The sequence below is a fragment of the Prinia subflava genome, chromosome 4, assembly GCF_021018805.1.
Source record: "Prinia subflava isolate CZ2003 ecotype Zambia chromosome 4, Cam_Psub_1.2, whole genome shotgun sequence".
Classification (NCBI taxonomy): Eukaryota; Metazoa; Chordata; class Aves; order Passeriformes; family Cisticolidae; genus Prinia; species Prinia subflava.
Window position 1 is genome coordinate 24,438,663 of NC_086250.1, and position 16,954 is coordinate 24,455,616.

Sequence of the window (16,954 nt, forward strand, 5' to 3'; positions counted from 1 at the left end):
AGAAGGGGTACTCCCACCACAAACAATGCAGGCAAACAGCTAACAATGGATGAGGAGAAGGCTGAGGTTTTTTGCCTCAGTCTTCAATGGCAACCTCTCTTCCCTTACATCTCAAGTGGATGGATGACAGGATGGGGACTGGGGCAGGCAAGTGTCTCTCCCACTGTATGCAAAGATTAGGCTCATGAACATCTGAGGAAACTGAATGCACACAAGTCAACGGGATCTGAAAATACATATCCCCGATTCCTGAGAGAGTTTGCTGATGTAATTGGTAAACCACACTCCATGGTACTTGAAAAATTGGTAGTCAGGTGAAACCCCAGGTGAGTGAAAAAAGGGAAACACTGTACAGATCTTTAAAAAGGGCAGAAAGGAGGACCCTGGCAACTACCAACCTGTCAGCATCACCTCCGTGCCTGGGAAGATCATGGAACAGATCGTCCTGGAAGCTATGCTAAGGCACATGGGGGACAGGGAGCTGATTCAGGATAGCCAGTACAGCTTCACCAAAGGGCAAGTCCTGCCTAAACAACCTAGCGGCTTTCTATGATGGAGTGACTCCTCCTTTCTCCCTGGGAAAGGCTGAGGATGTAATTTATATGTAATGCTTTTGAGATGCAAGGCTTTTGACAGTCCCACACAACACTCTTCTCTCCAAACTGGAGAGTGATGGATTTGATGAATTAGGAATTGGTTGGACAGTTGCATCAAGAGGGTGGAGATCAACAGCTGAGAGTCCCAGCAGACATCATTGACCAGTCGTGTCCCTCAGGGGTCTGTACTGTGAACAGTGTTATTTAATGTACTTCATTAATGACACAGATGAAGGGATCACGTGCACCCTCAGCAGATTTGCAGATAACATCAAGCTGAGTAGTGCTCTTGATTCACCTGATGGATGGGATGCCATGCATAGGGATCTGGACAGGCTCGAGAAGTGGGCACACAGAAATATCAAGAGGCTTAACAAGACCAAATGCAGGGTGCTACACCTGGGTTGGGGCAACCCTTGGTATCAACACAAGCTGGTGGATGAAGGGATCAAGGGCAGTGATCTTCTGCTGAGAAGGACTTGGGAGTGCAAGTAGACAAGAGGATGGATACAACCCAGCAATGTGTACTCAGCCCAGACAGCCAATTGTATCCTGGGCTCCATCCAAAGCAGCATGGGCAGCAGGATGAAGGAGGGGATTCAGCTGTTCTGCACTGGTGAAACCCCACCCACAGTGCTGTATTCCAGCTTTGGGGTCCTCTGCACAAAAAGGCCTGTTGGAGCAAGTCCAAAGGAGGCTACGAAAATTATTAAAGGGATGGAGCACCTCTCCCTACAAGGAAAGGCTGAGAGAACTGGGATTGCTCAGTCTGGAAAAGAGAAGGCTTCAGGGTGACTTAATTGTGGCCTTTCAGTACCTGAAGGGAACATAAAAGAGAGGCTTTTTACAAGAACATGTAGTGACAGGACAAGGGTGAATGGTTTCAAACTGAGAGTAGGTTTAGCTTAAAGATTAGGAAGCAATTCTTTACTGTGAGGGTGGTGAGGCACTGGAATGAGTTATCCAGAGCAGTTGTGGATAGCCCACTCCTTGAAGTGTTCAAGGCCAGACTGGATGGGGCTCTAGGCAGCCTGGTCTAGTGGGAGGTGTCTCTACCCACAGCAGGGGGTTTGATCTTTAAGGTTGCTTCCAACTCAAGACATTCTATGATTCTATAACAAAACAAAATGTACACACAAGACAATGGTCCCTGACTCTGAAAGCTCAGTCTTATAAACAGATTAAAAATGGACCTAGACAGAACAGTGGAGAGCACTGAAAGACTACATATTACTTATCATATACAGAAAGTAAGCAGATGATGTAGATTAAAAGCCATATTTTAAAGCGAGATTTTTTTAAGTGAGATTTTGAAAACTCACTATGAATTCAAGAACAATTTTTAAGTCTGTGCCAGAAGAACATGAATCTGGAGAAAACAAGAAGCTCTACAAGACTGGAAGAAAGTGACTGAGTCACCAAAAGCTACTCAAAAGCATAGTATTCCAGGATAAATAGAAGACCACAAGCAAACTTTAGTGAGCTCCACAGAAAAAACATGAAGTAATGAACAACAGCCTCTGAAGAATACAATGGAAAGCAAGGAGATAATCAAAAGACACAGGCAGAAAAAGTGGAACAACACTTCAAAAGCAGCACAGCTGATAGTGACAATGTAGTCAACAGAAAAACGAAAGATTAGGCACTGGATCTGAACCTTAACTGGGAAAAGATCACTGTAAACACTGATTACAATTGCAGTAGAGCACAACTGAAGCCACAGCGGAGGATAAGAGCCCTAGACAATGCACTCAAAGAACTTTGAGATGAAAAAGGAAAAAAGAAATTAAGAGGTAGTTGCAAATGCAAGAGAGGCCACAAGCATTTTGTACTTTTTTAAAAAAAATGAGAAACATTTCTACTGGCATTATGAGGGAAAAGAAAAGACAGGGGAGTTGAACAACTGATTAAGGGGAAGAAGGTAAGGGTAGAGGAAAAGAACACAAAGTTCAAGGGAGACAAGGAGATATTTTTGTAAGGTGCCATAAGGGCAGATGAAATGGTTAAGAAGAACAGGAAAAAATGTCTTATTTGTAAGGAGGAGACAATTGTAACAGTTGGAAGAAAGTGATAAAGGGTAAGCCAAAGCATATTCAATCAGAAAGTCATAAAGATTCCATGCAGAAAGAGAACTAGATGCCAAACAACATGCAAACTACATATAAAAATGTGGATAACAGACTGTTATTATTTCACAAGTTTGATTAGAGCCTCTCAACACAGCATGTTTTAGCACAGCTGGGCTTATGTCCTTTGCACAAATGGAGACTCAAAAACAATCACTGGAGTACAACTCAAGTGGTTCAAGAACTTTAAAAAAAGGCATTTGCTATTGGGGAAAACCAGAATCCTGAGAGACACACCCTACCTACAGTGAAAAGGGAAAATCAGGCTGGAGAGATACAAATTCAAAGTACTGGTGAACTAACAGACAAATGAAAGCATGGCTAGATTGTGAGTAGAGTCCAAATGGTGGTGGAGAACCTGGAAGAAACCTTGCAATTATCCGAGATAAGGAATTCAGCAGCTGCATCAGAACAAGCACACAGGCATGGCTCAGTGAAAACCAAATGAAATTAACTGACTATGTTTCATTAGAGACTAGAAACAAGAATGCAAGCCAAATCAAGTTAGGGCAAAGAAGCATGTAATTACTGTCAAAGAACAGTTGAGTGAAAATTTAGAACAAGCCAGGAATCAAACTTGAAGAGAAAAAGCTCATGGGGAGGTAACAAGCACACTGTATGTAACAATACAGAGGAGATAAAATAAAAACTGGGTCCCAACACCGTTTAGAAAAGGAAGAACCTGAGGGCAACAGAAAAAAGTAGTTCTATGCCTCTTCCATGGTCTGACCCAGGACAGAGAACAATACAAAAAAGATAACCATAAAAAAGGGGATGCAGGATACTGATTATGGCAAAGCAAGGCACATAACTGTGGTTTTAAAGCATCAGCTTCTGCCTCAGGAGATCAAGAACAGTGAGTACGTCCATCCACAACCAGGCAGTTGTGAATCAAGTTTTTCCTTTGTCCCAGCTTTAATTTTACCTAATTCTTCTCACTCATTGTATACTCGTGCTCAGTATAATTTCTGAATGATGAATTTTTCAATACTAAACCCATGCATATTTCACTCAATGCTTACAGACCTTGTGCAAGTCCCTCTATCCACTTTACTTTGCAAGGCCTGCAAATTCTCCTACAGTTGTGCAATATGTATTACAGTGCAGAGTAACTCACACTAGAAGGAGCCCCTGCTGAAAGCAGAGCCAACTTTGAAGGTAGGTCCAACTTCAGATATAAAGATGCTTAGGGCTTTGCCCAGAAGCAAATTTTGCATGTCCAAAACTAGGGCAATTTCACACCTTTTCTGTCATTTCCCCTCTCTCAGTCCAATGTTTGACTAACCTCACTGAAATTTTTTGCCTAACTGAACTAGAATTTTCTTTGCTGCAATTTGTATCTGCTACCATTTGTCCTTTCACTCTATGACTCCAAGAAGAGCCCTAGAGAACACTAAATATCTAACGGAACAGAAGAAGGAAGGGCAAAGAGATTGCAGCAGTCACGAGAAAGCCTTTGGACATCCAGAACTTTTACTAGGTAATAAGCACCCATCTTTTTTATGTCCAAAAAAAACTTATCTGACCAGGTAGCAGAGATCTAAGTGAGGTCATCAAAAGGACATCACTAGAAAATTATTAAAGATAAAAGATGATTAAGACATGAGAGAAAAATAGGGAAAAACAGTACTCTAAATGGCACACATTTGCTAATGAAAGAAAATAATTTTGTATAGCAAGGTTAGGTACTCACCATCTCTCTTGCAATCTCCACAGCTTCCTGCAGCCCATAGAGCCTGCCACAGACCAGGTAGATCCCATTGGCCCAGAGAATACAACCCTCATGGACCCAAAATTCATTGCTGTCAAGAGGTAGTTCAGGAATTTGTAACTCCAGCTCAGTGCCACCTTCTGAAGTGGGCATAGACGATTTTGAGTCCAAAGGAGTTTTTTCACCAGCACTGCCACCATCAGTGGTTGCTTTTTTACAAGAAGCTCCCCTTGAAAGTGACCGAGAGGCTCCACTACAGTCCTCAGGGCGGTGCCGCCTCTTAAAGCGGGGATGAGCAGCCAGGCTTCTTTGTTCCTTCTGTTGTTGCTGTTCCTCCTCGTCTTCAGTATCTGTCTTCGAACCATTAGAAGCACTTTTGTGCCGTACCTTGACCTTGCTCTGCATTTCTGTGGCCCTCTTTGGAGGTGGATTCTTAGGCAAGGTAGCTGCATAATCCTGGGGGTAGAAAGGACCGAAGAGGTCACCCATGTTACGATAGCTGGCCCATTTGCCACACAGGCAGCAAACCAGATGTCCTAAGACAGAAGACTCCGTTACTACAGGGCCTTGCAGCATGAAAGTTGAAGTGGGCAGCACTTTGCTCTCCGCATTGCTAGGAGGGGGTGTTGAAGACCTCTGTCCCTTCCGACCCCTTACCAATTTGTTTTGCTCCTCTTCCTCCGCATTTATGATTGTGCACACAGCACCTAATTCACACTTGTTTACCACATGAATATAGGGGAAAAAGGACTTATTCTTGGAGTCAGTTTTATCTACAGACTGGGTAGCATATTTAAGCTTGATCTCTGGTTCTTGAGGCTCCACGATTGGAGCAGCCCGTCTAGGCTTCCTCTTCCGTGGCTGTGCTGCAGGTTTTCGCCTCTCCCTCCTTTGCCTCTTGGGCTTTGGCTCACCAGCACCTGCCCCTTCTGCAGGCTGTGATGGTGCTGGTGGGGGAGGCAGGGGCATGGGCAGCTGCTGCTGCTGCTTCTTCTGCTTGTTCACACTCCCAATTGGCCTCCCTTTTTTCTTTCCAGAGGGGAAATATCCCTTTGGAGGGAAACCATCTGGCTTGGGTGAAATGTTGGTCACATCTCCATCTTTTTCCTCAGACTTTGGATTTGGTTCAGAAATGAACACACTGGAAGGGGAAATTGTTTTTGAGTCAGAAAAGGCCAGAGCTCCAGCTCCACTTACAGATCCATCAGACCTTCCCTGACCACCTGACTTCTGAGAAGGCAGTGGTGCTGCACTGGATCCTGCTCCTTCTTTACCGATACTGGTGGGTTCAGGGACCTCTTTTTTGTTTTTATCATCTTCGCTGCTTTGCCACTCTTCTGAAGATCTTGCAGTTTTTTCACCAGATGTATCCTGGCTTGCTGGCCCCACTTGATCTGACATGTCTCCTTTTCTCTTCTCAGCCTCTGGTCCATGTCCAGCCACATTTCCTCCTTCAGGTCCACTCTTGAGGGAGAGGATATCATCAAGAGTGACAGTATCTGGACCAGTTTCACCACTGTTGGTAGAAACATTTCTCCTGATATTAGGAGATGTAATTTTTTGAACAATAGCTTCCAGTTTTAATCCTCGCCCTTTTCTTGGGGGCAATATTTTGGTCTTTGCCGGACTTGTAAGGGAAACAGCAGGGCAATTCCTATTATCAGGACTTGGCAGGTCCTTGAAGGAATCTCCCTTTGCAACTGACTTGCCAGCATCTTGGCTTTGAGATGAATGGGCATAGGAGTTATATGTTTTATCAGCTCCTTCTTTTGCTGAAGTCATCAGTCGTCCTTTATCTTCACTGCCACTGCTCCTCATATCATGTGGCTGTCTTTTGGTAGGGATAGGAGAGATGAAAGAACGGACCCTCCTCCTCATAATTAATGGGTTTTGAGGAGACTGGTCTTCCTGGCCAGGGAGTCTAAGCATAGCATTACTAGGCTTGGGCAAATCTGTAGATTCCTCTCGTCGATGCCCATCGCTTTCTTGAGGGCAAAATCTTTTTTGATTGGCTGCTCCAAGAGAGCCACTGCTTTTGGCAGGGGAAGTTTGCCGAGAGAGGTCCCAACCAGATTCATGATGCTGCAACTTCTGGTTGCCGTGTTTCAGTTCGGTGCATTTGCTCTGAGTACTGTCACTCCCCACAACACAGCGCCCAGCTTCCTGGCTTCCAGTATCATGGTAAGAGCTACCTTGAAGGTACATCATTCCATCTTTATCATTTTTTAAGGGACTCCTTACTCTTTCCAAAAACTGCTGTTGTCTTGGGCTCTTCCTTGCTCCTTCCTGCCTGTGCTGAGCTGCAGCAATCACACCTTGAGCAGCGCTGCTTGCCCAGTCTTTATATTCTTCTTGCTGTTGCTGGTATATCTGTCTCTTGTAATGATACTGGGAATTCAGACTCTGGTTGGGGTCACCAAAAGCATGAGGCCTAGCACTTGTGTGGTATGGTGAAGCCAGAGATGCGCCTTCTGAATTCTGAGGGTAGACAGAATGCAAGGAACCCCTGCTAACTCTTTCAGATAGTGTCATGTGTGGGTTCATGTGATGCAGATCTACCCCTGGGCCTCTGCTTCTGCCTGGCGACATTTTCAGCTTATCAGCAAGATCCTGATATTGAGAGGATGATTTACCCCTTCCAGTTCTGCCAGGTCCTCGTCTCATCTGTGTTGATCTGCTGTCCTGCTGGGGCATGTAGTCTGAAGCAGCATCAGAGACTGCAGCTCCAGGGCTGGCATTGCCTCGAAAAGATTCATGCTTGATGCCAGCAGGATGACAATGGTCTCCTGTTTTTTTATTATTGAGACTAGCTGAGCTCTTTGACTGTTCAAAATCTTCTTCCTTTATTTGCCCACTGTGAGCTTTCATCTTTGTTTCCATGGATACTAAACCACCAGGGAGTATTACCGACTGGCTCAAGCCAGGGCCAAGACGTTCACTCCTTCCGCTTCTGGCCTCAGGACCCAAGTGCCCCATGGGGTGAGGGCCAGGATCTCTTACAAGTTGTCTTAATGGAGATATGTCACAGATCACTGATCTCCTCTCTGAGAGTGCTCCTGCCTCATGGGCAGCAGACTGAGACTCCACATCGAACTTTCTAGCAATAGGGTAATCAGCTAAATTTATCTGCTTCATGTCTGGAGCTGCACTGCTCGACTTCCTATCCCAGGGACCCCAGTGAGGGCCTTCCAGGAGGGCTCCCATGCTTTTGTTTAAGAGGCCTCTATTGGTCAATTCATTGGTTTGACTAATTAAAACGTTGGGCCTCATGGCTCCCTCCAGACTCCCAGCCATCCCAGAATGCTCCTGTGCATTCCTTGAATACCTTCTGTCCGGATGATGGTGGTACCCCTGTAAAACCTCTTGTAGGAGACTAGGAAACTTCTCATTACGGCCTTTGCGCTCACAGTGCCCTGGAAAATCCCCCTTTTCTTGACCAGACGGATACTGTGGAAAGCCACCAATATTTCTCTGTATACCAGGTGCTATATTATCCTTGTAGCTGTATCTTAAACTGCCAGGAGTCTTGGAAGATTCTGTTCTTGCAGGAAAATTCGTGCCAACAACTGCATGACCAGGTTGGCTGTTCCCCTCCCCATTATGGTTAGTGTTGTCGCCATTTTTGCTCCCTTTACCTCCTCCTTGAGTTTCTTGCTGTGTCCCTGCATGCCCAGCTTCTTTTGCTCCACTAGTGCTAGCTGGTACCTGAGGGGCTGTGGAAGCATCATCTTGTGCAGGTTTATCTTGTCCACCTGACTTTTCTACTCTTCCTGTCATGGCTTCCCGGGAGACAATCACCCCAACTGCCTTTTCGTTCACTTTTGGGACATTTTCCACAGCCACCACAGCTTCCTTCCCATCAGGTGAGGCCACATCTTCCCTAGCTGCAGGACTGCTGCTGAGTTTTGATGGCTCATTCTGAGAGCTTTCTGCTGGTGAGGAGTTGGGTCTCTCTAAATTACCCCCTTTGTAAGTGGTGTCTGAGCTGGTGCTCTGGCCACTCAGCTGTCTCACCCTTTCCCCATGATCCTCCGAACTACTGGAACAGCCACCATCCAGGGACTCTGCCATGGGAGACTTAAGTTGCTCCTCTGCCTGGGAGGAGCCTTCTGAGTTGGTGCAGCTGTCGGCCTTCTTGGAAGAGGATGATCTTTTGGAACTTTTTTTCTGGGGTGCCAAGGCATCCGAGAGCAACATGTGCTGGACTGTATTGGGCAGATTGGCAACTTGAGAACTTAGAGCACTGAGGCTGCTCAGTCCTGGATCTGTGAGCCTTTTCTCCTGCAGTCCTTCCAGCCCAAACCCCTTGAATCCACCCGCATGAGCATTGGGGCTTGGCATCATAGATGGTGTAGGACTAAGCTGAGGCATCATCTGCAGGATTCGGTTTCTAGAACCCATGGACATGTTGCCTTGCCCACACTGGAGATTTTCTCCACCTGGCATGAGTGGAGAAGGGGTGGAGCTGCAGCTTGGAGATTGAACCACAGATGCAGCAGGAGATGGATTAGAGATTGGACTGAAGTTTTGGTGGAACTGCATCGGTGACCTTACAGGAACTTCAGTCTGGCTGTACTGTCCCACTTGACTTTGAAGAGAGTGTTTGGTGCCAGCATTTGAATACTGCATTACATGCTGAGGTGGGTGCTGTTGCTGCTGACCCTGCTGCCCACTTTGGGGCAGCTTAGACTGCTCAAAGCTTTTCATCGGTTGAGTCTGAAAACTGTAGTTTGACTGGGTCCCATAGGCCTGTGCGTTGGAACCCACAGCATGGCCTTCATACTGTGACCCAGAATTCACATTGTAGCTTCCATCATAATTCTGTCCTGACTGGCCAAAACGCTGTGGGGAAGGGAAAGAGGAGGAGGAGGATGACGAAGGTGGCTGATAGTGTTGGCTGAATTGACCCACTCGTAACTGGTAGCCTGAAGCAGAGGAAGGCAGGGTGGATGGACGCTGCATTGGCTGCAAGTGTGAGGTGCTAGAAGCAGACTGGCTGGAAGTCTGCGGTAAAGGCTGATGAGATTGATAGATCTGCTGTCTCAGCTGCTGCACCTGCTGCTGCTGGCTAGAAGCCTGCTGCTGATACTGGGCACTCCCTGGAGAAAAAGGACCAGTATAATCCTGTTGATAGTGGGATACACCCCCAAGGGTCGAGTGCTGTGTTTGGAACTGGCCCACATGTCCCTCACTCCCATACTGACTCCCAAAGCTACTCCCTTGAGGAGGCCCATAGCTCTGTACTGGTCCAGAAGGCCTGCGCTGAGGTGGCTGCTGCCCTCCTGACACCACTGGATCTTTGTTGGCAGGCATATAGTAAAACTCTCCTGCTTCTTTTCTGAAACCTTGGTAGCTCTGATGGCCAGAGCTCTCACCAGGCATTGCTGTAGAGGCTCCTGTTGCTCCACGACGTCCACTGCCAGCACCTCCTCCAAAGCTCTGGAACATCTGGGCCTGCTGGCGGGGGCTGAACTCTTCCAGTCGGGATGAAGTGTGCACTTCCTGCGGGTAGCTCTGCTGGTTTCCGTGATAACTACTTTGCTCCCGAAAGGACTGCATGCTGTTCAGCAGCAGAGCAGTAGCTCGAAAGCCCTCCTAAATATGGAGAAAAATAGAGGGGAAAAAAAAAAGTATAGTATGTTTCCCAGTCACATCAGTACCCCACTCAATTTCCCTGTTTTAACAGCAATTAAAATTTAGTATTTCTCTTCTACTTCCTGGTACATCAATGTTTAACCCCTCTTCTTGCAACCTGCCAACCTTCTAGGTAATCCAGGCCAGTAGCCTACTACCAGTTGGAGTGCATTTCCAGCATTAATATTTCCCCATCATCATTTACTAACTGGCTGTGTTTATGTGCCCCTGAAGAGAGAAACTTCCAACAATATTTGCAAAGCAAAGGAGAACAATCCTCACCCTCCAGCTATTCCCTATGGCTCATACTGGGAGTATCCAAGTACTTTGCTACCATGCTTAAAGATGCCAGAAGAACCCTGCAACACTTTCAAACCATACTTGAATTTACCACGGGAATGATATCCAAGGTCCACGTTTCACACCGGGAAAGATCTCTGCAGGCAATCACTCAAGTTACAATTGACCAAGCTCAAACCAAGACAACCCAATGAAAGGATCTATGTGAGTACGTAAAGAAACTGGCACCAGCATACTCAATGCTCAGTTCCTGAGTAATTCCAGTGACAGTCCTAGGTGAAAACCAACACAAGACAATACATTGCATTTCCCCCCCCCCAGCCATCTGCTTTGCTTTACAGGATGGAAAGCTGAGGCAAGTTCACTCCATTTGAGCAAAACAGTCTACAACTTCATCCCTCAGGACTTTTATATTACCTTGAATTAAACATAACTGAAAACACTTGCCAGTCAGAATATAATATATATTTTGGAATACTGTGTATGATCATCTATATTTATATAACCAATTAATAAGTAAACAAACTCCAGGAAGGCTCTCTTCTTTATTTCAACATATTATTCAGTATGTGGAATTATGACACCCTCAAGGACTGGACCACAACTGCAGTTGTTTGGGGACCCTGGTTAGTCCCTCTGTAAAAGCCTGTCACATTACTAGATGCATTAAGAAAAGTACGATAATGAACAAGTATGTGCATGTATACTGCTTTTACCAAACCCCAAAATTAACAGATGACAAAAGCACTTCATGTCTGAAATACCTTGTAGTTTTCTCTTCCTGAAAAAAAAAGAAGGATAAAGCCATCTGGAGAGACTCCTTTCTTTAAAAGAATGTTAAGACAATACTCCCACTTTTCCAGGAAACAGAACCCCAACTCCTCAGATTGGAGACTTCCCGGAAGACTTGCCTGCATTATATTTTCATATTTAGCCATGTTTTGTGTTTGTCATGTTCAGCTGAACCCACTGAGAATTAAATTCTAGCTTTGCACTTAAGTTTTGTTCAACTGGATCACCAAACTCACAAAAAAAACCCCCAGGCACAAATGAGATACAGGCAAGATGTGGCATCCAGTTCTTTTCCCATCTGCCTCCCAAGGTTATTTTTTTTCTTAACATGGATGTTATCTACAGAAGACTCTTTACCACTGGAGTCTTTCATCTCCTACTATCTGTGTGTGTAGGCTACAGAACACACAGGCACAAAACCACCCCACAGCACTGCATGTCTCTGCAGCCTCCCTCCTCTAATTCAAACGCCTCTTTGTGTTGCAGCCTTGGTTCACGCAGCTTGATGTACATAATAACATTACTAGGATCAAAAGGGAACTGTCAAATTGTTAATACTTCAAATTCTGTCTCTCTTCTTCTAGGAAGTAAATTTTACTGCTGTTTTAATCTTGTATTTTAGGTGTCATAAGAGATCTGCTGTTCTGCTGAACTTCCACTTTTCTAGCATTTTAAAGACTACAATATATCACATGAGTAACACTTCTATGAATGCCGCACTGTGCCAATCTATCCAGTTTAGGCTTATTACGGATAAGCTCCTCCTTTTTCTGAATCACTGCTTTTGATGTTTCATCAGTTTGAAGCTCCAGCCCTATTGGTGTAGGACTAAAATTGGGATTTCTAAGGCAAGCTTCCTTCTTTTTCGTGTGTGACTTGCTGTTACGGCAAAAAAAAAAGAGATGGGAGAAAAAATGCATACATAGAAGAAAGTTATCATGCTAAAGGTAAGAGAACATCTACTGTAACTGGCAGATGTTAAAAGCAGCTTCTCTAGATAAACGGTTTGGGGCTCTGCAATCAGCAACATTCACATGCCGTGGAGACTGCATACACACCCTGGCTATCATGTGCTTGGCATCTATCCTCTTTTCATGAAAGTAACATTTCAATCTTCTCACAGGCTCAGTCTCCCACAAAATCTCAGACACAAATTTTAAAGCTTACTTTGCATAGTCTGAACAAGATCTCAGGAAGCTTATTCTGCATTACATCTACAAAAACTTTAATCTCTGAATGACATTCGTTTTTTGGAATTCTACTAACAAGGCTTGAAAACTGCTATATTTTCAAGCTAATGTTAAATGCTGGCAAACATTCTTAAGACTTCTTCACTATTAAAAAAGAGCAATTTTAATTATACAATGAATAGAGACAGCACAAGATGCTGTAAAATGCCCTTAAGAACAGAGATACAGTAAAGATCAACCAATGCACAAATTCTTATCCTCCATAATCTCATGCAATCGTGTTACATTTACTTAGTCCAGAAGTTACATATGCTAACTCAAAACATGGAGAATATCTTTTTCTCCTTCAAAAGTTTTTTTTTTTTTTTCCAATCTTGGAATTTATCCTGACAAACATGTAAGTTTTTATCAGGACAATACTTGCTTTGAGTATCTCACAAGGAACCTAACTTGAGTAACATAACCAGTAGAATAGCTGCCAAAAAGAAAAAAGGCATTTCAGTAATAACAGGAGTAAAAAAAGATAAGACGTGCTCCAACTCATTACATCACTGATCACTTAAGACACATAGTACATTTGCTGTCATTAATGTGCTATAAATACAGAACTATTACAATTACTACTGCAATAGCCTTTCTTAATAGTAACAGCCCTGTAAAGTGCTATGCTCTCAGCAAAACCACTGAAAATAATCCCCTGAAAAATAACTTGTTTTATTAACAAGTCTTGTTAATAAAATACATTCAGACAGATAAGGCCTTCAAAGTCTATCCCCATCCACATGAAAAAAGGTATCTATTTTATTTATTTTTTTACTGGAAGCCTTTAAAGAAAATATTTTCAGCTGGTACATACTCCTTCTCATGCACGATCTCAACAGGACAATGCACCACCTGCCAACTAAAGACTACAACACAATCATATAAAACTCCATAATGGTGGTACACATCCAAAATGCCATCCCCCCCAGCAGAAGGGACAAAGTCCTGCCTCCAAACAAGTGCTCTATTAACAGCAACAAATTACATGCATTTACAGTACTTTTCAACACACAATATGTAACATCTTCATTTATTCAAAAGGAAGGTAAGAGTCTGGCACAGCTTTCACTACTCCAGTGTCACGCCTACACTCTTGCTACAGATGCATGCAGCTCTCTCAGTAAAGCTGCATGACTTTGAAGTATTTATAGCCTGTTGCTGTGGAACCACCTAAGCATATCCATCTCGACACTGAAGACTACACTCACTAGGCTAAGCAGTTTCACTCTGTTCCAACAACACATTAATTTCTCCCCGAATAGCCCAGTAATCAAAATTTGCCTTCAACCTGGCATGAACAAAGGAAGCATATTACAAAGCTTGTGTGGCTGATAAAAAACAGCCTCAGAATCACTGCACAGAAGTCTTGAATAGAAAGAAACAATAGGTCCTCCTTCCCAAATCTCAGACTTATTTGTGAAACATGTGAAGTTATGTCAAGCAGTATATCAATTTACCCTCCTCATGTGAACTTATTTTTAAGCATAATGCAGATTTTCTATCTTGTTTAATAATTTGAAACAGTCTCATAGAACTTTATTGACATAGGAGTTCCTCAAAATATGAAGTTACTGCATTGTGACCTCACTGTGTGCAAGATTATCCAATGTTAGTCAACAGCACATAAGCATCTTTCAATAATTCCTACATGTGTATCAGAGTGCCCCTGACAAGTACTGATTAACAGAAATCATCAGTACTCCCATACCAAGATTACTCTGTGAGATGATCTTCTACAATATACCATACTAGGCTTTCTTTTACAGCCACATAAACCTTTAAAACTCTTTTTGTCCTGATTATCAAAGACTAGACAAATAACAGGACAGCTGCCCAGATCTCCCCACATAACACTGATGCCAACATGGTAACACATCACTAAGATAGCTCATAACAAGTGAACTAAAAACCAAAATACTATGGGGACATGCCTAATTCTTGACTACAAGTCTATAAAGGAGCAAATGAAACCACCACCAGCTCATTCAATAGGACATAAGTGAGGTCTTTCCACTTCATTAATTTTCTTTGGATTTAGGTTGACTACATGATCCATCTGTGCAGAGAAGTCTCAGGCAGCAGTCACACACAACGTATCTTTAGTGCTCTGTCAAAAGCCTCTCACTTCCTAGCATGCTTATCAAGAAAGAAAATGCAGTTACAGGCAGGTGACAAACCGTAAGATAGTATTTTCCATAGGCCAAAATGTATACAAAGAAGTTGGGAGGGTTATAGAGTGTCCAGGCAAAATAGACTCCCTTGCTAAATGCTGTGCTATGCTGTGACAGAGATGTACGTTAAGTCTGCAGCCATTTCCTGCCACAACTCATACAAAATGCAAAAATTACGATTTTAGTCTTTCCTCTGCTAGTGTATCTTCTTACACTAGCAGAGAACACACATAATCAAAACAATCTCAAAAGCCAGAACCTGAGTATGAGCAATTCAGGAGTATATTTTGTAAGAAATAATGCCCATGCTCCAAATTCAAACAGAAATAGAGGAAAAAGGGATTTCCATGTACGGAGTACCATTTCTATTGTCAGCGCCAAGTCGCTAACCCTCATTTCTGCAGGTACAGAGTTACTGCTTGCATACCGGATCAACGGCTGGGAATAGACTAACCTTGTTTCAGTTTTGGAGGAACACTGCTGCTTTAAGAGAAGGTAAATCAGCCATCAGTGCCATAAGAAGATGAATTTAAAGACCAAACCTAAGATTGCATTTAACAAAGTAACAGATATAACTAATTTCTTCTACATTTGATGCCTTTTTAAAGCAAAAGGGAGACTAATTAAGACTTGTTTTCAACATTACGTGTTGTATAGAAGTAAACCAAGACAGTCAGTCCTTCAGTCAGCAGTTTGTCCAAGCAATAACATTTACTGCTCACTTCTTTCAGGAAGTTGTGTTTCTGGTATTATTCACCACCATACTTCTAGAGAAAACTACAGTCAGATCTGGCTCTCACCAAGCCATCACAATATATTCTGTCAAACAAACCATACTACACCACTCAAAGCTGAAACAGGATACAGTTAATGATCACTGAGAGTGCCAGACCCTGTGGAACTAGCTAAACTGAAATATCTCGTAAATTATATAAAATTAAATTAAATCCAGAATATGGCATTAATGGAAACTGAATTTTATAATTCTAAAAAAATCACAGCATGTCTTAGAAACCATATGTAGTGGTTACACATGCTTAAGTCCCTATTAATAACACATATTAGCAACACATCTTACAAATCAGCAGTAATACTGCTCTTCACAAAAAAATCCCAACACCCCCAAACTTAATTTTGTCCTTCCAAGTGAAAACCTTTATCAAAAAATTCCTCAAATGAGCTACAGCTTGGCCAAGTGGATTGTAACTAGCTTCCACCATCTCACAGAGACACTATGCCTTCTTTACTAAAATGTCTGTAAAGCTTTTCAGAAAGTCAGTATGTATCAGCCTAAATCCAAACAATTAAGGAAATAGTTCTCACAGAATGGGTGAGGAACAGATGAGCGTGGCAGAAGGAGCACAGTGAGCTTTGTCAGTTGAGAGAGGGGAATGCTCTGGAGTTTATTTTGCTAGACAAAATCTACATTCACTTATTTTTCTATATATTTCCTTAAGTGACCATAGGAAAAGCCCAACCACAGTAAGCCTGACTCGACTCAGAGTACCTTCCTATCTAAAAGGGGAGATGTGAGCAGACATATTCAGACATTCAACTGCTATAATAAAAGGCATCATGTAAACAAACTACAACAAAAAATAATCAAATTTAGCATGTGGCTATTACTTGGCTGCTGCTTTCTTCTCTCACATCCAAAATATTTTTTTTTTAAAAATTATGTAACACCAAATCATAAATACACAGACTTTTTTGCATCTGCAAGTTTTCCTTACTCACTAAGTGAACCAATCTAATACACCATCTCCAGTTTAGCTTTGCACTTCTAGTGAAGTGTACTGTTAAATTCATATTCCTAAACATGAAGAAATAAAAAATTTGACAAGAACAACTTCTGTTATAGGCCAGTATTTAAGTTGTCATACTATGAAAACATGTATTTCTAGAAATATAACAAATTATCAAAGTTCAGCAAAAGTTTGGCTCATTGTACATATCTGACTTTATTGTTACGCCATTGGTTCTCAGTCTCAATCAACAGCACAGATGCACTTAAATGGCTTTCAAAAATCTACCAACCTCTTGTTGAAAGTTATCCATCCAAATTTTTAACAGATGTTGCTATTTTAATAAGAATCTCTGCAAATCAGTGAGATTCCATTTTATGTCATAGATTAAAACAACAATTTTGGTTTCACATATAGGGTCAGTCTTCTCAAGCCCAGTTGAAGAGGTCCAGCCTTCTCTGTGGTATTAACACAGCCATTCACAAGCAAGTCAGGTCAGGGAACTGATATGGTCGAGAAAATTCTGTGAGGGAGAAAAGCTATTTCTGACCTGACAGATCCATTCACTGTATCATTACACCAACACCTGTACCAGCAAAACGGACCCAGCAGGGACAGTTTGACAGTTTTAAGTGGCATGGCTACTG

General features: G+C 42.9%; 1 protein-coding gene across 8 annotated transcripts in view; it reads right to left on the reverse strand.

The window, feature by feature from the left end:
- The window catches only part of TCF20 (transcription factor 20), a 131,060-nt gene that overhangs the window by 36,717 nt on the left and 77,389 nt on the right, over positions 1–16,954 (reverse strand). For 7 of the 8 annotated variants that reach the window (XM_063396074.1, XM_063396073.1, XM_063396072.1 and 4 more), the window contains one exon: positions 4,416–10,028. In XM_063396074.1, the coding sequence (XP_063252144.1) occupies positions 4,416–9,992 (5,577 nt within the window). In that variant the 5' untranslated portion in view covers positions 9,993–10,028. The remainder of the gene's footprint in view (positions 1–4,415; positions 10,029–16,954) is intronic. The other variant, XM_063396079.1, reaches the window with a different exon arrangement.